The sequence below is a fragment of the Haematobia irritans genome, chromosome 1 (assembly GCF_050003625.1).
Source record: "Haematobia irritans isolate KBUSLIRL chromosome 1, ASM5000362v1, whole genome shotgun sequence".
Taxonomy (NCBI): Eukaryota; Metazoa; Arthropoda; class Insecta; order Diptera; family Muscidae; genus Haematobia; species Haematobia irritans.
Genome location: NC_134397.1, coordinates 209,224,499 through 209,250,376, shown reverse-complemented (window position 1 = coordinate 209,250,376; position 25,878 = coordinate 209,224,499). Strand labels below are relative to the sequence as shown.

Here is a 25,878-nt window from a genome sequence, read left to right as displayed (position 1 = left end):
ACAAAATTATCTATAGATATACAATTTTGACAAAATTGTCTATAGAAATAAAATTTTGGACAAAATTTTCTATAGAAATAACATTTTGACAAAATTTTCTAAAGAAATAAAATTTTGAAAAAATTTCCAATAGAAATAAAAATTTAAAAAAAATTTTCTATAGAAACAGAATTTTTGACAAAATTTTCTATAGAAATAAAGTTTTGACAAAATTATCTATAGAAATACAATTTTGACAAAATTGTCTATAGAAATAAAATTTTGGACAAAATTTTCTATAGAAATAAAACTTTGGACAAAATTTTCTATAGAAATAACATTTTGACAAAATTATCTATAGAAATACAATTTTGACAAAATTTTCTATAGAAATAAAATTTTGGACAAAATTTTCTATAGAAATAAATTTTGGACAAAATTATCTATAGAAATAAAGTTTTGACAAAATTATCTATAGAAATACAATTTTGACAAAATTGTCTATAGAAATAAAATTTTGGACAAAATTTTCTATAGAAATAAAATTTTGACAAAATTTTCTACAGAAATAAAATTTTGGACAAAATTTTCTATAAAAATAAAATTTTGGACAAAATTTTCTATAGAAATAAAATTTTGGACAAAATTTTCTATAGAAATAAAATTTTGGACAAAATTTTCTATAGAAATAAAATTTTGGACAAAATTTTCTATAGAAATAAAATTTTGGACAAAATTTTCTTAGAAATAAAATTTTGGACAAAATTTTCTATAGAAATAAAATTGACAAAATTTTCTATAGAAATAACATTTTGGACAAAATTTTCTATAGAAATAAAATTTTGGACAAAATTTTCTATAAAAATAAAATTTTGGACAAAAATTTCTATAGAAATAAAATTTTGGACAAAAATTTCTACAGAAATAAAATTTTGGACAAAATTTTCTATAGAAATAAAATTTTGGACAAAATTTTCTATAGAAATAAAATTTTGACAAAATTTTCTATAGAAATAAAATTTTGGACAAAATTTTCTATAAAAATAAAATTTTGGACAAAAATTTCTATAGAAATAAAATTTTGGACAAAAATTTCTACAGAAATAAAATTTTGGACAAAATTGTCTATAGAAATAAAATTTTGGACAAAATTTTCTATAGAAATAAAATTTTGACAAAATTTTCTACAGAAATAAAATTTTGGACAAAATTTTCTATAAAAATAAAATTTTGGACAAAATTTTCTATAAAAATAAAATTTTGGACAAAATTTTTTATAAAAATAAAATTTTGACAAAATTTTCTATAGAAATAAAATTTTGACAAAATTTTCTATAGAAATAAAATTTTGACAAAATTGTCTACAAAAAAATTTTGACCAAATTTTCTATAGAAATAAAATTTTGACAAAATTTTCTCTAGAAATAAAATTTTGACAAAATTTTCTATAGAAATAAAGTTTTGAAAAAAAATTTCTATAGAAATAAAATTTTGGACAAAATTTTCTATAAAAATAAAATTTTGAAAAAATTTTCTATAGAAATAAAATTTTCACAAATTTTCTGTAGAAATAAAATTTTGACAAAATTTTTTATAGAAATAAAATTTTGACAAAATTTCCTATAGAAATAAAATTTTGACAAAATTTCCTATAGAAATAAAATTTTGACAAAATTTCCTATAGAAATAAAATTTTGACAAAATTTTCTATAGAAATAAAATTTTGACAAAATTTTCGATAGAAATAAAATTTTGACCAAATTTTCGATAGAAATAAAATTTTTACAAAAATGGAGATTTTCACATATTTTTGTTATTTTGCAATGAAACAATTTCTACTTTCATGCCAATTATGAAAACAATCAAAACATAATTATTAAAAAAAATACAATATTTTTATTTCCATTTGTTAATTGTATCGTATCGAAAAATAAATGAAAAGAAACAACATGAAAATAACTGTTTAACAGATTGAATTTCGCAACGAAATTCAATTTTTTTTTTGTTATAATTTCTAAATTGTAATTATACACAAATTTGCATTTGTACCGAAAGTACTTTGTTTAGTATTTCTGTTTAGCTTCCAGTTTAGTTTTAGACTAACAAGCCAAGCAAATACTCATACCATTAGGTTATTTAGATGATTAAAAAAAATAACTTAGAACAAATGTTAATTATCTAAAAAAATTATTAAAATTAAAAATACCTAAATAATATACAAGGATATTTATCGAGATAAATTTCACAAAAAAAAAGAAAAATGAATTTCCATTTAATGCTACGCAGAAAAATGAAATTCAATAGAGTCCTTCTTATTTTGTAGGAAAGAATTAATTCCCATTAATCCATTATTGGCACTGTGGTAATCATGAGCGATGTGGCGGCGGCAGAGAGAAATGACCATGTGAAGAGGAGTCTTCGAAGAGTAGAGTTCCCTTAAATATGTATGGGTACATGATACAAAAGTTGGGCACGATCTGAAAATACAGCCGAACACATTTCGCATTCGAAATAACGCTGAGGTTTACGTGTCGTCGGTGGATTTTGCTGAGCAGCTGCCGCTGCAGTGGCATCTGCTGCTGAAACCACTGCCGATATAGAAGCAAACGAATTGGTGTTATGGTGATTCGGTGAGGAACTGGAGGTTACCGGTTGGAAATTTTCCACTATTCCATAGCTAAAGAATGAACTGGAATTCTGTATTGTTTTTGAGGGTTTGGCAGGTTCGGTTCTGGCTGATTTTGAGGATTTCGTTGTCGAGGAGCTAATTGATAAATTATTGGAAGATGTTCTTCGTTTGTTTAACGACTGATTTGTGGCAGTCGTCTTGCTATTGTGTAAATGGTCCTGATTAAATTCCAGATATTTTCTATTTGAAATTTTCTGAGATCTTGAAGATTTGGAGCTTTTACGAGATTGTAAATTAGAGCCGGCGCTATTGAGATCCATGCCACTTGAAGTCACCACCTCCGAGGTGTTAACTGACCCCACACCATTCACAATTTCCCGAAGATCCGGTGATGTTGGTTCTATTTTAATCAAATGTTGTTCCTCTTCAGATTGTTCGTTTAGAAATTGTGTTGAAGATTCACTAGTGAATCGTTGTCTCGAACTAGCATGTTTATCCGATTTTAAGGGTGATCTAAGAATTTCATCCAGATCATTTCGAAGACCAGAAGCTTCTAGAAGTAAATGAGCATCGTAGATGTCATTATTATGGCGGGTATTTGATGACTGATTGCGGCTGTTTACTGCGGACATGGTGCTGGGCATAACATTGTGATGGTGATGATGATTTTTCATCATTTGATGGTGATCCTGTTCTTGCTTTATATGCAGGGGACTACAGCTAATTTGTTTTGGTGGTTGCAGGGCAGGCGAAATTATATCATAATCATCTACTATTGCCACAGATTTGGGTATTACTTCAACGCTTGTGGTTTGTGTACGCGTCACTACCGATTTCGATTTCTTTCGGCCACCTTCCATCGATGCAACGGTACATTTTTCAGTTCGTATCATTTGAGGTCCCTTGGTTTTTGGCATCGTTGACTTGTCCCCTTTACTTTTACGACCTTTTGTCGAACTACTTGGAACATTGGAGCTGTCTTTTTCACTTTTTAATATTTGAACCTGTTGGGTTCTTTGGGCAGTAGAAGTAGATTCAGGTTTAGTAATTTTTCGCCTTCCACTTGATGAACTTGTAATTTCATCAACATTCGACGATGGTCCCACCACTAATGTGTCTATACTCTGTAGTGTTGTTTCCAAATTGGATAATAATGATTTATATGTTTCCTCATTGGAAGGTTTGGTTGACCAAATTTTATCACTACTCGTCGAATTAAATCGAGGCTTTTTCGAAGAATTTCCCACATCCAAATCAAAATCATCCGTATCCAATAGAACATGGGATTTCTTTTTCGACGATGATCCAGTTGTTGATTTCTTTCGATTGTGGATAGATTCTGTTGCATTATTATTGTGTGATGAATTTTTTTGTGTCATAGATTTCTCAATTAATGCATTCGATTCATGATTACTGGTTGTATTCTCCGCCGATGTGTTCGTTTCAGTCATTGCCAGCAAATCATCGAAATCTGATAAATCAATATCGCTGCTATTACCACCATTCTGTTTCGATTCACGTTTCAATCGTGCAATTTCATGTGGTTTTAATTTACGTCGTCGTTTATATTTTCTGGGTCCAGTCTGTGGAAAATAATAGAAAGGGGAAATAGTTTTCCTGATTATCTTCTTTTTATTTCGTAGTATAAGCAAAAAATTAATTTAGTACTAATAACAAATAAATCGAGTGAAAAACGACGCATTGAAAATCGAGTAGTATGGTGGTAGTAAAATCATTAATATATTCTTCAATTTTATTCTTTTCACTGATTGTCTAGTAAAACAAGTACTGATGCCCCTAATGTCGTATTGTATCGACTGTATTTGCCTGTTCATGATTCGAACGAATCCCTCATTGTTAACTCTCGGATGATTTCGGTATTCGATACCAAATCCCAAAGAATGAGTTCATGGCATAATTGGAGATTTTTCAGCAAATATTGAGTAGTAGAAGTCTTTTCGTATTTTGTCAATAGATGTCGTCTATCTCCATTGCTTCACATCGTTTGAAACGAAAGCTTGTTGGAAACGTGATCGTCATTTAAGCAAAACAATTGAAAAGTGAGAGAGAAATTCGGAATATTTTGAAATTTTATATAAAAAAGGGACGAATTTTAAAATCGATTGAAACGTTTAAAGTTAACTGAGAGGATGCTGTATCCGATCTTGCCAAAAAAAGACAATGGTTTGCTCGCTTCTGAAACGGCTCGAAAGGTTATGGAAAGTGTTTTGTGAGATTGCGAAGGAATCATGAACTATGAGATGCTTCAGACTTTTCGATGCATAGAATATCCATCATAAGGTTGCACCAGATGACGGCCAATGCAGAAATCCCTTAAAGAAGTATGTTTTTGCAGAGAAACAACAAAGGTTGTAGACCAATGTAATCATGGCTCTAGCGGAAAAATGGTATAGTGGTCGACCATAACGGTTTAGTTCAGTTTAGTTGATTTAAAACATAAACAAATAAGTTGAAGCTTTATTAGGATTACGAAAAGGCTTTTTCGCTTATCCAATATATCTTACGTTATTTTGCTTTCAATCTAGGCGGTCACTTGGTGGTCCAAAAACGCTTCACAGTATGGGTGAAACCCTCAGCATCGTTAAAAGCTGTTACTATCGTCTGTCGTCTTTTCAATTTTGAAAAAGTTCACGTCATAATTCTGCTATTATTGAACATCGATTTTTCAAGTGCCGACATTCGACTTTTTTAGAGAATTTTCAATTGAAGTTCTAAATTCTATTTTTTTCTGTTCTATTATTCAATTTGGATCACTATAAAAAGCCGATAAGTCAAATTCAAGAATCTTCAAAAGTCGATTAATCGATTTTGTCCGATTCTCAAAAATTCCAAGCTTTTTTTTTATTAAAGTCAATTTTTTACTTTTGTAATCTCAAGAGAAATTAGCATAGAACTGCGCTATAGAATAATATACAGAGCTGACGGAATTCTGCCCTCAGATCACACCACGGAAGGGTGTGATCAGAGAAAAATTAATTATGGCTTTGTGATGTTGACTTTTTATGGTTAATGGGTGGAAAAGTAAATCCGTATGAGTGAAACCTGTTAGAAGAGGATACCTTCGGTCACCTAAATTTTGTCCACAATTGGGAGGTTTCCACTTATGAGAGATTAATTTTAATCCCCATTCCGATGGAAAAACACGGATATTCAAAAATGTTTGGGAGTGACCAACAAGTGTGTGGGTGGTGCTTCTTGAGAGAAAGGTGTCCACTGTGGCCAAATGGAAAAATGATGTCTTTCAGATTAATATGTAAAAGATAAATCTTTTAGTCCTCTATCCGATGGTAAAACCGCTATTGCAAAATGTGCTTCGGATTCCCCAATACGTGGCCCACAAAAAGAATGAAGATACTGCTCCTCGAGAAATGCGCTCACTGTGACCAAATGGAAAAAGATGGGCATTCAGATTTATGTGTGAAAGTTAGCTATTTTAGTCTTCTATCCGATGGTAAAAACGTATAAAGCAAAATGTGTTTTGGGATACCCATTATATGGCCTACCAAAAATGCGCCCACTGAGGACAAATGGAAAAATTTATTTCCAAATTTATATATTAAAAATAGACCTTTAACGGCCAGCTACATGAAGCTCCGTTAGGCTTTAACTGCCAGTTAACAGAAAGAAAATTGCAAATATCTTCTCTCCGGTAAACTTTAACTGAAAAATTTTCAGCAGTTAAGATCCTGACATATGAAATATATAAGCAAGATGACAGATATGTCCATGGTAAGGAGCCACCGTGGTGCAATGGTTAGCATGCCCGCCTTGCACACACAAGGTCGTGGGTTCGATTCCTGCTTCGACCGAACACCAAAAAGTTTTTCAGCGGTGAATTATCCCACCTCAGTAATGCTGGTGACATTTCTGAGGCTTTCAAAGCTTCTCTAAGTGGTTTCACTGCAATGTGGAACGCCGTTCGGACTCGGCTATAAAAAGGAGGTCCCTTGTCATTGAGCTTAACATGGAATCGGGCAGCACCCAGTGATAAGAGAAATGTTCACCACTGTGGTATCACAATGGACTGAATAGTCTAAGTGAGCCTGAAACATCGGGCTGCCACCTAACCTAACCTAACATAACCTAACCTATGGTAAGGTATAAAAGTTCGTTGGCTAACGTAACACTAACGGAGCTTCATGAAAATGGGGGTAAGTCTTCCAACCAATGGTAAAACCGGACATTGTCAACAACAAAACTACATTCACTGTGGAAAAAGATGTGCATTTATATGTAAGAGATAGACCTTTTAGACCTTTATCCGATGAAAAAAAATGGATATTATAAAAAGTGTTTGGTAGATCCAATATATGGCCGACAAAAATGTGTGGTAGACGCTCTCCTCGAGAGAAATATGTTCACTGTGGTTAAATGGAAAATTAGTCGTCCTTATGTATATGAAAAATATATATCTTTTAGTCCTCTGTCTGATGGAAAAAATTGATATAGCAAAACTGTGTTAAAGATTCCCGGAATATAGCCTACAAAAAAGTGGAGTTACAGCTTCTCGGGAGGAATGCGTCCACTGTGGCCAAATGAAAGAAAATGGGAGTACAGATTTATATGTGAAAGATAGGTATTTAAGTCCTCCATTCGATGGTAAAACAAGTAAGGAAAGTCTAAAGTCGGGGGTGGGGCCGTCTATATTATACCCTGCACCACTTTGTAGATCTAAATTTTCGATACCATATCACATCCGTCAAATGTGTTGGGTGCTATATATAAAGGTTTGTCCCAAATACATACATTTAAATATCACTCGATCTGGACAGAATTTGATAGACTTTTACAAAATCTATAGACTCAAAATTTAAGTTGGCTAATGCACTAGGTTGGAACACAATTTTAGTAAAAAATATGGGAAACATTTAAATCTGAAGCAATTTTAAGGAAACTTCACAAAAGTTTATTTATGATTTATCGCTCGATATATATGTATTAGAAGTTTAGGAAAATTAGAGTCATTTTTACAACTTTTCGACTAAGCAGTGGCGATTTAACAAGGAAAATGTTGATATTTTTACAATTTTTGTCGAAATCAGAAAAACATATATATGGAAGCTATATCGAAATCTGAACCAAATTTGGCACGCATAGCCACAATGCTATTTCTACTCCTGTGCAAAATTTCAACTAAATCGGAGCAAAAAAATTGGCCTCTGTGGTCATATGAGTGTAAATCGGGCGAAAGCTATATATGGGAGCTATATCTAAAACTGAACCGATTTCAACCAAATTTGGCACGCATAGCTACAATGCTAATTCTACTCCCTGTACAAAATTTCAACTAAATCGGAGTTAAAAATTGGCCTCTGTGGTCATATGAGTGTAAATCGGCCGAAAGCTATATATGGGAAATATATCTAAATCTGAACCGATTTCAACCAAATTTGGCACGCATAGCTACAATGCTAATTCTACTCTCTGTGCAAAATTTCAACTAAATCGGAGTTAAAAATTGGCCTCTGTGGTCATAGGAGTGTAAATGGGCGAAAGCTATATATGGGAGATATATCCAAATCTGAACCGATTTGGCTGATATTTTGCAAGTTTTTCGAGACTCATACAATATTCGGATGTACGGAATTTGAGGAAGATCGGTTGATATACACGCCAATTATGACCAGATCGGTGAAAAATATATATGGCAGCTATATCCAAATCTGAACCGATTTTTTTTCCAAAATCAATAGGGACCGTCTTTGAGCCGAAACAGGACCCTATACCAAATTTTAGGACAATCAGACTAAAACTGCGAGTTGTACTTTGCACACAAAAATACATCAACAGACAGACAGACGGACATCGCTAAATCGACTCAGAATTTAATTCTAAGCCGATCCGTATACTAAAAAGTTGGTCTATGATTACTCCTTCTTGGCGTTACATACAAATGCACAAACTTATTATACCCTGTAACACAGTAGTGGTGAAGGGTATAAACATATAGATCAAAACGCATCAATATGACTGTTTTCTTTTAGCACTGGATGCAATATTTGTATGGGCTATCCAGAACAACACATCAGTGCAAGTCGCGCCGATGTTGCCAGATTGTATTTTGATAAAGTGACGCTTCTTCGATTCACAATAGCAATTTATTGTGACTATTTATCGAAAAACATGAAATTCAAAGTGATACAATGTCATAAATAATCGTACCAGTAATAATTTATTACTAGTTGGGGCATTTCATACATTAAAAATGGAAGATTTCACTTCTTTTCTGTGATTGTTTTTAAACAGCTGATGACAGTGTTGCATATTTTGGAGATTTACTGGATAAACGTGTACTCTGTTTTCTTTTAGTCCTTCACGGCTTAGGGTATCCAGTGCTATAAGAAAACACCCCTAATATAAATTTGTTTATATTCCTATAGAACCCATTTTTCGTTTAAACGAAAATTCTTGTACGGATTTATTTTCCCTCACATCGCCTATCAACTTTTATAAGACTTCGACTTCTTCGATATCCCGAAAAATCAATTTTCTCCAAGTTGCTACAAAAGCTCTCTATTTTCTATATTTATCTGCATAAACTTTTATTAGGTTTCCCTATTCCCAAAGTATATTAAAGGGACATTTGTTAGTTGTTACCATTACGTCTTAATCACTCGATCAATACTTTATTTAACATTTTTTATACACAAGGGATCAGATGAATTTCAATGTTGTGTTTATAGTCGTAACATTTTGGGTTGAGAACACAACTCTCAAGCATAGAATGCCTGCTGAAATACTCAATCATCATATCCCATTGTATCGAATTAATTGAAAAACCAACCAAAAAACCCCTTCTTCACTTACCACAGGTTGTCGCTGCATTGCCGTATTCATATCACTATGTTGTATCAAGTGTTGTATTAGATCTTCCGATGATTCCAAATCAGCACCACAAACTGTACAATAATAGGTACCACGTTTGGTGTCTACACCTGAATGATGCGATCGTATATGCTCTCGGAGAACTACACGTTGATTGAAAGCTCTTGGACATACCGAACATGCATATGGCTTCTCTCCGGTATGTATACGTTCATGCTTCCGCAAGGTACCACCATCAGCAAAAGCCTTCCAACAAAAACGACAACCATATGGTCTTTCGCCTGTATGTATACGGACATGAATCTGTTGGGAACTTCGTGAACCAAACGTTTTACCACATTCATTGCAAGGAAATAGTTTCCCAGCCGATGTGGTACTATGTGAATGTCGATGATTTGATAGAGTTCGTCCATCGGGAAATTCTTCATGGCAAACATCACACTGTACCGATTTGTCACGATGCGAGGCCATGTGGCGTTTAAGGCGGGCCTTATTATGAAAGTTCTTTCCACATTTGGAACAAGAATGACATTTCTCACGTGAATGATCCCAAGCATGTTTGATTAAAGCTTTACGATCTCTACATTCTTTGCCACATAGTATACAAGAATTTTCCGACATTTCGTGAGCATGTTGAGATTGTAAATGTTTCTTTATGGTAGGTTCTTCAAAGAACGACTCACCACATAAAACACATCTGAAATTAAAAAGAGGACAAAATAGTATTGGACGGTAATTGATATCACAATTTCCACATTACTTGAATGGCGGATAACGAGCATGAATTTCAGCATGAGCCAATAGATCCAAAGCTTCGGCAAATGTCTCTCCACATGTATTGCAACAGTGTTGATCTTTCGTATTATCGGGCCCATTGTTATTTACTCCCACTTGAGTATTTGACTTTGCATGACTTTTAGCATGTCTACGTAGCAAATCTTGTCGATGGAATGACATTCCACATTCACTGCAATAAAATTCTCCATACAATTGTTGGTCGGACTCGGATTCACTTTGTGTATCATCTTCTCCTTCATTGGGATCATATTCGGAATTGCTTTCCTCAAATTGATGTGTCCGTTGATGTTCTGACAAGCTATTTTGATCCCAAAATATTTCATTACATTGTGGACATTCAAATGGAGAATCATTGCGATGGGTCTATAGGAGTAAAAAAAAAATGCTGGTTAACAAATATCTACAGAAATATGAAATTTTCCAAATGGCAACATTGTTAAAGGGATCAGATAATTTCAAGAATGTGTTAGAGTCGTAACATTCTAATGTTGAGCACACATTCCTCTAGTATTGTGTACTAGAAATAAACTCAATCATCATTTCCCCATTTTATGTGGGGGGAATAAAAAAATATTTCCCACAAGTGAATTGTTAAATCCCCGTGATAGCGTCACTAGAATTAAGTGCATAGGAATAGGAATTTTCATCCTTCTTCATATATGCAATTTACGTACCTTTGTATGTGAAAGCAAAGCTTTTTCCCTCGAAAATGCCAATCCACACTGTTGACACACAAACGGTTTGTTATCATCGATTACGGGGAAATTTATAACTTGTTTTTGTGGCTGTTGAGGTATATGTCCATGAAATTGTTGTTGCTGTTGATGTGTTGCTGGTAAGGCGGGTGTTGTTTCCTGGGTAAATTGAATTGGGGCATTGGGTAAGGCATCACACTGTACAATGCTATAGGATGAAGCTAACGAGGCCGATGCATTTGATGTACTCGCATTGGAAGCATCTACCGCATAAGCATCTTCCTTGGGTTTTAGGCGACTTATACGTCCACGAGGAGGTGCAATTGTTGTCGTTGAAACTGAAACGTTTGATGTTATTGACGGAGCAGAATTAGTTGACAACATAGTTTGATGATAGCTGGTACCATCTTGTATAGAGGAGGTATCTGGTTTCTGTTGCTGATATTGTTTACGACTAGTTTTAATGGGTATTGTAACGGAATCTTCCGGAACAGACCAATCTTGCTCGTAATAGTGATCATTTGATGTACGCTGAGATGATGAGGTTGGATCGGTTACAAAATGTATAACTAAAAAAATAGAAAAGTTATTGCATGGTATTGAGAAATATAGCTCTGTAACTTACAATCACTATCATCCATTTGAGGATCTGGAGCTGATTCTTCCGCATGAGCTTTTAAATGATTGATTAAATCTTGCCGTCGTAAAAATCTTGAACCACAAAGTTTGCACAAATGTGGCCGATCGTTTTGATGGGCCACCATGTGATTCATCAGACTAGCCTTCTTACGAAAACGACGACTGCAAAAATCACAAGGATATGGCCGTAAAGCAGTATATTCGTCTTGTACCGTTGGTAGAGGTACTTCGATATCCATTAATACTTGAGAATTGGAAATGATTTGTTCGGCTGATATTTCAACTCTGAAAATAGAAAATAATTGAGGTTATATAAACTGGCATAGATAATATTTCGGAAATATATAGACATTAGAATCCGATGAATTTAAAGATCGTATAAAAAAAGTCATAACATCAGTGTTGAGTATATTATATTCAAACATTTGAATTTTGTTTGGCTTAAGGAAAGGAAAGGCCTATTTTCGGACCCCCGAAAGATGAAAAAGCAATATGGTATTCATATTAAAGCTAATTTGGTGTACATTGTTAGGATTTTCATGCATTAGTATTTGACAGATCACGTGGGATTTCAGACATGGTGTCAAAGAGAAAGATGCTCAGTATGCTTTGACATTTCATCATGAATAGACTTACTAACGAGCCACAACGTCGAATTTTCAGTGAATGGGCCCTAGAAAAGTTGGCAGAAAATCCGCTTTTTTATCGACAAATTTTGTTCAGCGATGAGGCTCATTTCTGGTTGAATGGCTACGTAAATAAGCAAAATTGCCGCATTTGGAGTGAAGAGCAACCAGAAGCCGTTCAAGAACTGCCCATGCATCCCGAAAAATGCACTGTTTGGTGTGGTTTGTACGCTGGTGGAATCATTGGACCGTATTTTTTCAAAGATGCTGTTGGACGCAACGTTACGGTGAATGGCGATCGCTATCGTTCGATGCTAACAAACTTTTTGTTGCCAAAAATGGAAGAACTGAACTTGGTTGACATGTGGTTTCAACAAGATGGCGCTACATGCCACACAGCTCGCGATTCTATGGCCATTTTGAGGGAAAACTTCGGAGAACAATTCATCTCAAGAAATGGACCGGTAAGTTGTCCACCAAGATCATGCGATTTGACGCCTTTAGACTATTTTTTGTGGGGCTACGTCAAGTCTAAAGTCTACAGAAATAAGCCAGCAACTATTCCAGCTTTGGAAGACAACATTTCCGAAGAAATTCGGGCTATTCCGGCCGAAATGCTCGAAAAAGTTGCCCAAAATTGGACTTTCCGAATGGACCACCTAAGACGCAGCCGCGGTCAACATTTAAATGAAATTATCTTCAAAAAGTAAATGTCATGGACCAATCTAACGTTTCAAATAAAGAACCGATGAGATTGTGCAAATTTTATGCTTTTTTTTTTTTTAAAAGTTATCAAGCTCTTAACAAATCACCCTTTATATACAGCAGTAAGTTCGGCCGGGCTGAATCTTAAATACCCACCACCATGAATCAAATATAATAGTTTACTTTGAAAACTCATCGTCGTAGCGGGTTACTTGATAATATATAGCATTTTAGGGGGTTTGATGACAAATCTTCTCCTGAACTAATTTCAACCAGTACGCTTCTCGAAGAAAAAAATTAAAGATTCTACCTATGAAGACCAGCTCAGATTCTGGATTTATGAGAACCAATTTTGTTAGAGTTTTAGAGAAATCATAAACATATCGCATTGATTTGAAGTCCTAGAAATAAATTCGGGAGTTAGGTCTATATGACTATACCAAAACATGGACCGATACGGACCATTTTCGACACACATCTTTATGGTCCTAAAATACCTCTAGATTTTCAATTTGAGGAAAATCGGATAGAAAATACAGTTTCTAGACGCCCAAAAACCAAAATCGGGAGATCGGTCTATATGGGGTCTATACCAAAACATGGACCGATACGGACCATTTTCGACACACCTCTTTATGGTCCTAAAATACCTCTAGATTTTCAATTTCAGGCAAATCGGGTAATAAATACAGTTTATAGAAGCCAAAGAACCAAAATCGGGAGATCGGTCTATATGGGGGCTATACCAAAACATGGACCGATACGGACCATTGGTTAGGTTAGGTTAGGTGGCAAGCTCACTTAGACTATTCAGTCCATTGTGATACCACATTGGTGAACTTCTCTCTTATCACTGAGTGCTGCCCGATTCCATGTTAAGCTCAATGACAAGGGACCTCCTTTTATAGCCGAGTCCGAACGGCGTTCCACATTGCAGTGAAACCACTTAGAGAAGCTTTGAAACCCTCAGAAATGTCACCAGCATTACTGAGGTGGGATAATCCACCGCTGAAAAACTTGTTGGTGTTCGGTCGAAGCAGGAATCGAACCCGCGACCTTGTGTATGCAAGGCGGGCATGCTAACCATTGCGCCACGGTGGCTCCCGGACCATGTTCGATTCATCTCTTTAAGGTCCCCAAATACCTCTAAATTTCCAATTTCAGGCAAATCGGATAGTAAATACATTTTCTAGAATCCCAAGAAACAAAATCGGGAGATCGGTCTATATGGGGATTATACCAAAACATGGACCGATACGGACCATTTTCAACACACCTCTTTATAGTCCTAAAATACCTCTAGATTTTCAATTTCAGGCAAATCGGATAGCAAATACAGTTTCTAAACGCCCAAGAAACGAAATCGGGAGATCGGTCTATATGGGGACTATACCAAAACATGGTCCGATGGGCACCATTTTCGGCACACCTCTGTATGGTCCTAGGTTAGGTTAAAGTGGCAGCCCGATTAAGATTCAGGCTCACTTAGACTATTCAGTCCATTGTGATATGGTCCTAAAATACCTCTAGATTTTAAATTTCGGGCAAATCGGATAGAAAATACAGTTTCTAGACGCCCAAGAAACAAAATCGGGAGATCGGTCTATACCAAAACATGGTCCGATGGGCACCATTTTCGGCACACCTCTTTATGGTCCTCAAGTACCTCTAGATTTTCAATTTCAGGCTAATTGGACAAAAACTACTTTTTTTATAAGCCCAAGACCCCAAATCGAGAAATCGGTTTATATGGGAACTGTATCAAAACTTGGACCGATATAGCCCATCTTCGAACTTGACCTGCCTGCAACCAAAAAACGAATCTGTGCCAAATTTCAGGACGATAGCGCAATTATTGAAGGCTGTAGCGTGATTACAACAGACAGACAGACAGACGGACAGACGGGCATGCTATCGACGGACATGTATCGTCTTAGAATTTCTCCCTGATCAAGAATATATATACTTTATATAGTCGGAAGTCGATATTTCGATGTGTTACACACGGAATGACTAACTTATTATACCCCCATCACCATTCTATGGTGGTGGGTATAATAAAGGAACAATAACACCTAAGCAAAACATAAACTTACAAACTTTTTTTATTTAATTAAAAAAATCCATAATCGAAATATTTACATAGCCTATAACTCGAAAACTAATTTCAAAATAGCAATTTTTTCATAATATTTTTTGATTATAAACCACCATACAGTATGATCTCTCTTATCCTTACACTTGCTAGTCCAGACTATCCAGTAGCACAAACACCTAATTTTTCGGATACTTTTTTAAAATTTTCCTATGTAATCCGGATAGTAAATTTTGTTTGCTTGTATCGCAGCAATTGTTCGTTATTTTATGGTTTATTTAGAAATTAAAATAATATTAATAAAAAGTAAGGGAGGAGGAATATCAATTTGGGTGTTGTCATAGTTCATTGGATCTTAAAAAAGCAAAGCAAGGTACAGAAAAGTTGTGGGACATGATAAGATTTCTGATGGCAATGGTTCTCTACAGGAATTTAAATTTTAAAGCTATAAAATGCGGTGAAAAATTATAAACTCATTTTTCAACTATCGAGAATTTTAAGGAAAATTTTCGAAAACTACCAAGTCAAGGCAATGGGCTTAAGTTCTGTATTAAATTGGGGGACATGATAAGATTTGTGATGGCAATGGTTGTCTGCAGGAATTTAAATTTTAAAGCTATAAAATGCGGCGAAAAATTATAAACTCATTTTTCAATTTTTAAAATTTTTTAAGGAAAATTTTCGAAAACTACCAAGTCAAGGCAATGGGCTTAAGGTCTGTATTAAAATCGCATTATGGCGCTAAAAGTCATTTTTTCACGGTTACTTTTCTTTAATAATTTTTCAATTATTGCTTTGGATCGTACTCCACCAAGTTATAATAAAATTGGATAAACAAATGTTATGCTTTTATTCGATTGTAGATGCTAAACTCGCCTTTAGTTAAGATCTAGTATATAACGCAGATGAATATGCTCAATTTTGTTTATTTATTATTGCTCCCAACATGGTTTCACACAACAGGAACTTCAGCACCTGGAATAAAGCTACTAGATTCAGAAAACTAGACTCGTCCGACAAAATCTATATATATAAAATTCAATCTATGTTTGTTTATTTGTTTGTTTGTTTGTTTGTATGTTCCGAGTTGGCTCCGAAACGGCTGAACCGATTTACTTGAAACTTTCAGAGATCGTAGGGGGCGTCCATGTGGTGAAAATAGGGTACCTCATTTTTTGACACCTGGTCGCGGAGGGGGACCTCCCCTTTGTCGGACTTTTTGAAAATTGGACCAAAGTTGACCAATTTGCTTGAAATTTTCATTGAAGGTTGGGGTTGGCATCTACACAAAGATCCGCTACTTTATATTTCGATATTTTGTGGCGGAGGGGGACCTCCCCTTTGTTCGACTTTTTTTTTAAGTACAGTGAAAAAACTAAAATTCTCTAAATTATCTGAGATTTACAGAGAACATGCAGTGAGGTTATGGAATTAATATGGGGTACTTGATGATTTCATATATGGACGGGGAGGGGACCTCCCCCTTGCCCTACTTTTTGAAACTTGGAAAAAAAATTATGCGACTTGCTTGAAATTTTCATTGAATGTTGGGGTTGGCATCTAGGCAAAAATCCGCTACATTATTTTTCGATATTTGGTCGGGGAGGGGGACCACCCCTTTGCCCGACTTTTTTTAAGGTACAGTGACAACAAAACTAAACTCCCCCGACTGAAATTTTACGGAAAAAATGGGTGAGAATATGAAATTTATATCAGGTTCCTGATTTTTTAATAAAAATAAAAGGGCATAGGGAGACATCCGCTTCATACAGAGAAACAATTAAACTTTACCGAGTTACTTGAAATTTACAGAGGACTGGGGAGAGGTTACGATATTAATAGTTGATACCTGATTTTGCGATATTTGGACGGAAGAGAGGCCGCCCCCTTTAGGCTTATAATTTGCTTGACATTTTCTGAGATACGCTACATCACTTTTCGATATTTGGTCGGAGGTACTCCTCTAAAACTGCAAAAAAAAATTTAAGTTTTCTTGAAATTTACAAAGGCAATGGGGGAAAGTTATGAACGAAGAGGCAACCTTCCTTGCCCCACACTTGAAGGAAAGTTTCAAGAATTTTCAGGGAAGGTTAGGGGTGCTATTCACTACGGTGTTTGTCAGTATTGTATCGGGGAAAGTGACGTACCTTTAAAAAAATAGAGCAAAATTTAAACATCTCCGATCTACTTGAAATTTACAGGGAACGTGGGAGGAGGTGATTAAATTTATACATGATTTTTAAATTAGTCATTGATTTTTCGATATCTGGTTGGGGAAGGGGAAAATTGAAATAAACTTTGTCGATTTACTTCGATAGCATTTATAGGGACCATTGAGTAGTTGTGAAATTAATATAGGGTACGTGATAGTCCGATATCAGGTCGGAGTGGAGCAAAGGTGGGCAGAGGGTTCCCTTTTGTTCGTTTTTTTTTTCTTAAATTGAAAGTAGAGGGTTGTCCATGAATGGGAACTCGGTACATAATTTTATGTATTTTGCACAGGCTTCTGCCAGACTTCTTTTTAGTAAAGAACTTAAATTTACATGAAATTGGCAGCCAACGTAGAGGGTGCATAATTTTCCAACATTTTAGCAAATGTTAAAGTGGTAAAATTGTTTACTACTTTTACTTTTTCCAATTGGATGAGAAACAGTAATTCTTTGTATGTTATTATAATATAGTGCTTAACTTTCAGATATGTTGAGGAGAAGGATACCTTTCCTTGACAAGCCACTTTTCGATTTTTTTAGCACGAAGGATATGGTTCAAGGCGCAAGGCGCAGCGAAGCGGGCCGGGTTACGCTAGTTGTTACTTAATATTTTCACTTTAAGATTCCACATTTTCTCTTTAAAATACACTCTCCTATCCCAAAAAAATTTTATCGACTTGTGTTAAAGTAGATTTGTTCCCTTGAAGCATTTTTAAATTATACCATCTAAATTGGATAAAAAACATAAACGTCGTCATATTTATTTTTACATTATTAATTTAAAGTTTTGGTGGAAAACCCGAACACTGTACCAACCTTTATATAATATAATATTCGCTTAATTTCAGCACGCGCAATTTCATATAAAAAAGGCATTTTGTATATTCAAAAATACTTTCTGGCTCCAATTTGTCTTTTCAATCAGCTGATCTATTTCACAGCTGATAGGTGCATGAAACTTAATGGAAATGAAATCTTGCGATTTCAATTTCACTATTATTTCGTGCGATACTAAGAACACACAAAAATAAAAAGTACGATTTAATTTGCGATTGAATTCGCAAATCTCAGAGAAAATCGGAACAGGCCTGATAGTAAATATTATCCCACCACATAGAAAACCATTAAAAATGTTTGTCGAAACTTTTTAATACCCTCCACCATAGGATGGGGGTATATCAACTTTGTCATTCCGTTTGTAACACATCGAAATATTGCTCTAAGACCCCATAAAGTATATATATTGTGGGTCGTGGTGAAATTCTGAGTTGATCTGAGCATGTCCGTCTGTCCGTCCGTCTGTTGAAATCACGCTAACTTCCGAACGAAACAAGCTATCGACTTGAAACTTGGCACAAGTAGTTGTTATTGATGTAGGTCGGATTGTATTGCAAATGGGCCATATCGGTCCACTTTTACGTATAGCCCCCATATAAACGGACCCCCAAATTTGGCTTGCGATTGCTCTAAGAGAAGCAAATTTCATCCGATCCGGCTGAAATTTGGTACATGGTGTTAGTATATGGTCTCTAACAATCATGCAAAAATTGGTCCATATCGGTCCACTTTTACGTATAGCCCCCATATAAACGGACCCCCAAATTTGGCTTGCGATCGCTCTAAGAGAAGCAAATTTCATCCGATCCGGCTGAAATTTGGTACATGGTGTTAGTATATGGTCTCTAACAACCATGCAAAAATTGGTCTATATCGGTCCATAATTACATATAGGCCCCATATAAACCGATCTCCCGATTTGGCTTGCGGAGCCTCTAAGAGAACCAAATTTCATCCGATCCGGCTGAAATTTGGTACATGGTGTAAGTATATGGGCTCTAACAACCATGCAAAAATTGGTCCACATCGGTCCATAATTATATAAAGCCCCCATATAAACCGATCCCCCGATTTGGCTTGGGGATCCTCTAAGAGAACCAAATTTCATCCGATCCGGCTGAAATTTGGTACATGGTGTTAGTATATGGTATCTAACAACCAAGCAAAAATTGGTCCATATCGGTCCATAATTATATATAGCCCCAATATAAATCGATTCCCAGATTCGTCCTCCGGAGCCTCTTGGAGGATCAAAATTCATCCGATCCGATTGAAATTTGGAACATGGTGTTAGAATGTTGTATCTAAAAAACACGCAAGAATTGGTCCATATCGGTCCATAATTATATATAGCCCCCATATAAACCGTTGCCCAGATTTGATCTCCTTGGAGGAGCAAAATTCATCCGATCCGGTTGAAATTTGCAACGTGGTGTTAGTATAAGGCCGCTAATATCCATGCCAAAATTGGTCCATATCGGTCTATAGATATATATAGCCGATCCCCAGTCACACAAAAATTGGTCCATATCGGTTCATATTCATGGTTGCCATTCGAGCCAAAAATCTACCAAAATTTTATTTTTATGGAAAACATTGTCAAAATGTTATTACTATAGAAAATTTTGTCAAAATTCTATAGAAATTTTTTTTTAAATTTTATTTCTATAAAAATTTTTTTTCCAAATTTTATTTCTATAGAAAATGTTTTCCAAATTTTACTTCTATAGAAAGTGTTGTCAAAATTTTATTTTGTAAAAATTTTATTTCTATAGAAACTTTAAACTTAATTATATACGTATTTAATCGGCGTTTTTTAGTTTAATATATACTACGTATGGGCTACCTTGTAATTTAGAAGACGATGTGAGGATGTTTTAAGATACCTTGCCATCGGCAAGGGTTACCGCAACCCAAGTAATTCGATTGTGGATGACAGTCTTCAATAGAAGTTTCCACGCAATCCATGGTGGAGGGTACATAAGCTTCGGCCTGGCCGAACTTACGGCCGTATATACTTGTTCTAATTGCAATTTTTGATTTGCACGTTAAAAATTTGAATTTTAATTATATGGAGGCCTGAAAATATTGCGTTTGGCGAATTCGTAAACAACAATGAAAGGTATGGTATATCTTTGTTTACATTTTTATTACAAGTTATTTTCTGGAAGATTCTCGACATAAATCTGACAATTTTTTTTATTTGTTTGCGACCTGTAAGTCTTATTGGAGTCTTTACCAATTCAAAGAATTCAATAATATGAGATAGTTTTTGGTTGTTTCTATAATAAAATCCATATACAGTGACTGACAAAATTTTTCATTTTTTTTTGCTTTCGTGAAATAACATGTATTGTTTTGTAAACCGTTTAACATTTTTATGTTATGTTTCCATGGACAAACATAAAAGCAAAACGTAAATTAAAAATCAAGAAATTAGCTTTATTGTATTAATTCTGAACATTAAATCAAAAAACTAAAACAAATCCAATCAAAAAAATCAAAAAACAAAAACAAATGCTCACAAAAGTATTCGTCGCATCAGTAATCACATTGTATGAGACAGTATTTTGGTCCACTCAGTATTTGGTATGGAGTCCTTTGTTAGCGCAAATGGCTTCCAGTCGTCTTGGCATCGACTCTACTAATGTTTCTTGAGAGATTTTGCCCCATTATTCCTCTAACACTTTTTTAAGGGTTGTCTTGAATGAAATTTGACTTTATCTGATCCACGATTCCAAATGAGACCCTAGTTTTCAATGGCGTTGGTATCTGGGCTTTGCGGTTGCGTTTTGAGATATTTGGTGTTGTGAAGGAGTTACATTTTCACATCCCAGGCCGGGTGTTTGTTTGGGGTCGTTGTCTTGTTGGGACAAGAAGTATTATTATTATTAATTAGCTATCCAACTCCACGTGCTGACTTACAACTACCATTATTTACTTGCTTTTACATATTTTATTTTCAAGGCGGAAGCCTGCACACAAAAATTTTTTTTCTAATTCAATCATCAAATTAATTGATCCAATTAATTTTTTAATTGAAATGTCTTCAATCACGAAAATGATAGTATCAATCACATTTTTAATTGGGCAAAGAAAAATTCTTGATTAAAAAATTAATTGATTTTTTTCAGCAAATTTCAGTTAATTTTTTAATTGATTCAATTAAAAATTTAATTGATGTTGATTGCACAACTCAATTAATTTATTAATTAAAAAGGTAACTATTCTTAACTATGTTCTGAATTGGCTCGGAGTTTTTATTTCGATTAACAAATGATTGTTTGAAATACATTTTTAATTAAAAATTTAAAAAATTAGCACTTTTTTTAACTGAATTAGTCTTCCGAATTTGATTAAAAATTTAGTTGTATCAATTAATTTTTTAATTAAAAATTTTTAAATTTTTAATCATTGACTTAATTAACTTAATGTTTCCATCATGATTAAAAAGTTAATTGTAGCAATTAAACTTCAATTAACTTTTTAATTGGAAATATTTTGGTGATATATTTTGCTGTATGGGGAAACCTTGCTTTATTTCAATAAAACTATTTAATAAAAATGTTAAACGTTTAACAAAAAATACATTTAATTTCAAGCAAAAAAAAACCAATACTATACTTTTGTGAGTCAGTGTACATAAAATATTTATAACAAATTTTCTTTGGTGATCTTTCATGAGAACATTTTTTTAGTTTTTTGGGGTCATATTTCCTCTTTCTCACTTGAACAAAAAACAAACTGGCAACCGTGCTTACAATTACAATTCCTTTTAAATTGCGTAAAAGGGAATAATACTTTAAGAAATCGGTCGTTAACGAGAATATTTGCGAAGGCGTTAATATATGATTTGATGACTTTGGTCATTCACGACAATTTTGGGTCGCGCCCACATCTCCACAACAATGTTTCAAAGTGGAGGTAATATAACTTCTCCATATTTGTATATATGGGTGGTATACCAAAGCGTATTCGACACGTATTTGTTGATGTAAAATACGTCTGGATTTCCAATTTCAAGCAAAACGGATAAAAATTTGAGGTATGTAGATGGTCAAGAACTGCCCAATATAGCCCATCTCCGAACTGCCCAATATAGCCAATCACCGAAAAAAAAACAAATACGTCTCTAATTTTTTACCATCGGACATCCTTTATAGTCTTATAATTTCTCCCTGATCAAGAATATATATTGTCTGAAATCGATATCTCGATGTGGTACAAACGGAATATGAAACCTATGTTGAAAAATATCGACTTTACAACATTCTGCTACCAATAAGAATATAACAATAGGCCATTCTTTGATTTTTTCTTAAATATTTAACGAGAAATAATAAAATCTAAAAGGTATCGAAAGAAATGTAATACCGACCTTCTGAACTCGTTTTTGTGCTATATGAATTGCAGCACCAACTTGAATTAAGTTGCCCAACAAAAACTCACTTCCCAAATAACCTTGGAGGTAAGTTTGTTCAAAATTGGCAAGTAACTTTCAATTAAATTTTCGCAAGGACATATCCTAGGAAGTCGGTACTTTTCTTCAGAATTTCCAAGAACTAAATTGAAGGCATGGACATGTTATGCGTACACAATGTAGTGTTTACATTATAGAACTCATTATTTCCAAGCCTAAGGTATTGCTGTAGGTATGGCACAAATGCTCTTGTTTAGCTTTTTTGAGCTCAACTACTTACCCAGTTTTTGCTGGATGATTACTTTACAATCTCTTGATTGCAAAAGCTATTTGCAATATCACATAACACAGGAGAAGCAACAAGTAATTACCACGTGACCCATCCCAATAAATGAATTTCTTTTGAATTGATAGCAAACAAAAAGCCGTCTTACCTCTCTTCTCCTTGATGTTGAACCCAATCATCGGTTATCACCTCTTCTGTTACCATTTGGGGCGTTGTATCTCCATAAGGATCAACTGTATACACTTCTCCTCCGCCTCCAGTATCCTCATGTTGTTGTATTAAAGCAGCCTGTTCCATTATGGCATCACAATCAATCTGTTCACCATCACTGGTAGTCATAACAACAGCACCATTTTTATCAGTTCCATTGGTCGTTATAATTTCAGCAACCATTTGACCATCTCGAGCCATAAATATTAAATTTTCAGCAGCAATTTGATCGATGTTTGTAGCACCATCAACATCATCATCGTTGGCTATATAGTCAGAAGATGAATTGGCACTGGCCATTAGATCCTCATCACAAGGAGGAGCATGATCTATAATCAATTCATTTGTAGTTTTCATATCACCTCGGCCAGAGGAGCCGACAGTGCGACGTCCACCCACTTGATGATTGATGGAACTGTGGTGTTGTATCCATTGTATTCCACCATATTGACTATCCATTTTTTTGGCAAAAGTTTCGCAGAGTTACAGATTTCCAAAAAGGCAGGCACTAGAATGTGAGAACACAAATTCGTTTTAGCTAATTTGGCAAAAAGGACCCCCCGCCCTACTAATTCCCAAAACAAAAAACACGTTGTCTCTATTTCAAATAGATCCCTGAATTCCTAATGTTTACCCAAAGCGAAAAAGGTATATATCAACAGTGTGAACCGGCCCTAAGCCGCCCATTTATGCACTTAACGCCGTTGCTTTATTTTTTGGCAATTCACAGTTGGCAACTTTTATAAGCTAGACACAATCGTGCCATCTCTTTCTTTTTATTGCTTTGAAGACACTGTATTATCGACAATATCCATGAGCATTGGCAACACTGAGTCTCTCGGACACACACACATAAACATCTCAAAAAGCCGATTGGCCCGACCAACCAACCACCACCAAAAAAATTCCAAGTTATAACTTGGAATTTTTCCCATCTTTTATTATTTGCTTTAAGGTTATGGCCAAATGAGGTTATGACCATTTATTTATTTACATATTTACATTGCAATTGAGCCGCTGCCCTTACACTAATCCCAATTGAATTTTGCATTTCTATTAAAAAACAGGTCAGATATCTTGATTACATCACATGTCACCATATTCATTTAGCGGAGCACGTTTTTATTTTCACCAAAAAGTCGAATAGAATTTTCAACGACAAAGAATATTATATTAATTTGTTTTGGTTATGGACACCCAAAGGCAAATTTGAGGTTATTTTCATTAGAAACATTTTGTACACTTTTTACGCTTGCATTTCGATGAAACTTACAAATTTTATATCATTTCACAGCACAATACAATGGTATTTTCAAGAATTTTTTTAGAAAATGTAGCAAACTCTTTAGGTTTCTTACGCCAACTGACACGAACATACTAGCCGTCTGATGAGCACAAACAACCGAAGACTAATCTTATTGGATAGTTCATTATTGGTTGCGGGTGGGTGGAGGGTAGTGTTTGGGGGGGTAGCTAGCAAAGCAACATATTAACAGTTGATAATACCGTGAAACAATGTAATATATAACGATTTAAAAATATACTCCTAACTATAACATTGTTTCATATTAATGCTCATATTACTTTTCTTAGATTGTGCCTGTTCCATTTTGCACATAATAGATTTGCATTATTGTTCGTTTGCACCACTCAAAAATAGTAGATAAGGCCGTTTTTTAAGTATTGGCGGTTACTTTTTAAAAAAACTAAATGATACACTATCACTATTGCTGATAAACTTCATATTTGTTATTTAGACATGACATTAATTGCAGAAGTTTTTTTTTATCTAGATTTAACGTAGAAAAATGGCAAAATGCCCATATAAAACGATTTATAAACAAACGAATATGTTATGTTGCCACATCTCACTTAATGTGTTAGTGTTTCTTCGCAGTGATGCCATATACTGGTTATCTTCTAATCCAGAGATGTTAAACACGGCAGAGTTGATTTCAATTATTGTATTTGGGTGGCTCACATGCAATACATTACCACTGCAGACACCGTTCTATGGGCCGTTAGCAGAGAATGAAGCCGCCGAGTCGCGCCGCCGATTTTAGCCGCCGCCGACTAGTTTTTACCAGTCGAAGCCGTCGCCGAATTTGTCGACTCATCGCGACTCAAAGTTAGCCGCCAATTAATCAAAAATATTAATTTGAATCAGAAAAAATTATTAATAATGGTTGCATTTTTTGTCAAAATGTTTAACATTCCACCCAAAATCCGTCAGTATCAAGTTGCTATAATAATTTTACAAAAATTTGGCTCAGAACATTTTAATTATGTGTAAATGTGATTGTAAGATAAGTTGTACAACTAATCTCACTACCGTTCGGATAACATAAAATTGATTTTATTATGGATAATTGTCCGCCGTCGATAAGACAAATTTATATCGGCTTAGCCATCAAGCCGCCGCCGCCGGAGGCAAAAAATTAGTATTAGCCGCCGCCGACAAAAATGGGTCGGCTTCATTCTCTGGCCGTTAGCATTACATGTTTCATCTCAATGTATATTCGCTAAAATCTGAAAAAAGCTTAAAATTGTCCCACTATCTGACAAAAAATTAATCATTCACCCAAACTAATAAAACATAAATTAACTTTGATTGTAAGATTGATTGTCCGATTGGTTTGAATACTTTTTATTTAATCATTTAATGGATAATTGGCGGACGCCGAGTAGACATATTTGGGTCGGTTCAGCCCTCAACTTCTACTTCATTCTCATATCTATTTGAATTATTTTTCGGTGTATTAATATAAGACCCATGACAACGCTGCCTCCCAATAAACACAAGCATTGGAGAAATGCTTATATTCAACACGCTTCCAAATATTTTGTCAAAGATTTGGCCTAACATTCAAGTTTTTGATTTGGCCTAACATTTGTTTTTGATT

General features: G+C 34.6%; 1 protein-coding gene across 2 annotated transcripts; it reads right to left on the bottom strand.

The window, feature by feature from the left end:
- Positions 1-1,852: 1,852 nt before the first annotated feature.
- Positions 1,853-24,789, bottom strand: LOC142222520 (uncharacterized). 2 transcript variants are annotated; one of them, XM_075292694.1, is made up of 7 exons: positions 24,560-24,789; positions 22,914-23,483; positions 11,573-11,871; positions 10,927-11,516; positions 10,215-10,615; positions 9,437-10,151; positions 1,853-4,191 (listed from the first exon to the last, which is right to left on the bottom strand). In XM_075292694.1, the coding sequence occupies exons 2-7, from the start codon at positions 23,432-23,434 to the stop codon at positions 2,416-2,418; spliced, it is 4,302 nt and encodes a 1,433-aa protein (XP_075148809.1). In that variant the 5' UTR covers positions 23,435-23,483; positions 24,560-24,789; the 3' UTR covers positions 1,853-2,415. The 2 variants fall into 2 exon arrangements, with proteins under 2 accessions (XP_075148809.1, XP_075148808.1); XM_075292693.1 differs by lacking the exon at positions 24,560-24,789 and adding an exon at positions 24,249-24,402.
- Positions 24,790-25,878: the final 1,089 nt, after the last annotated feature.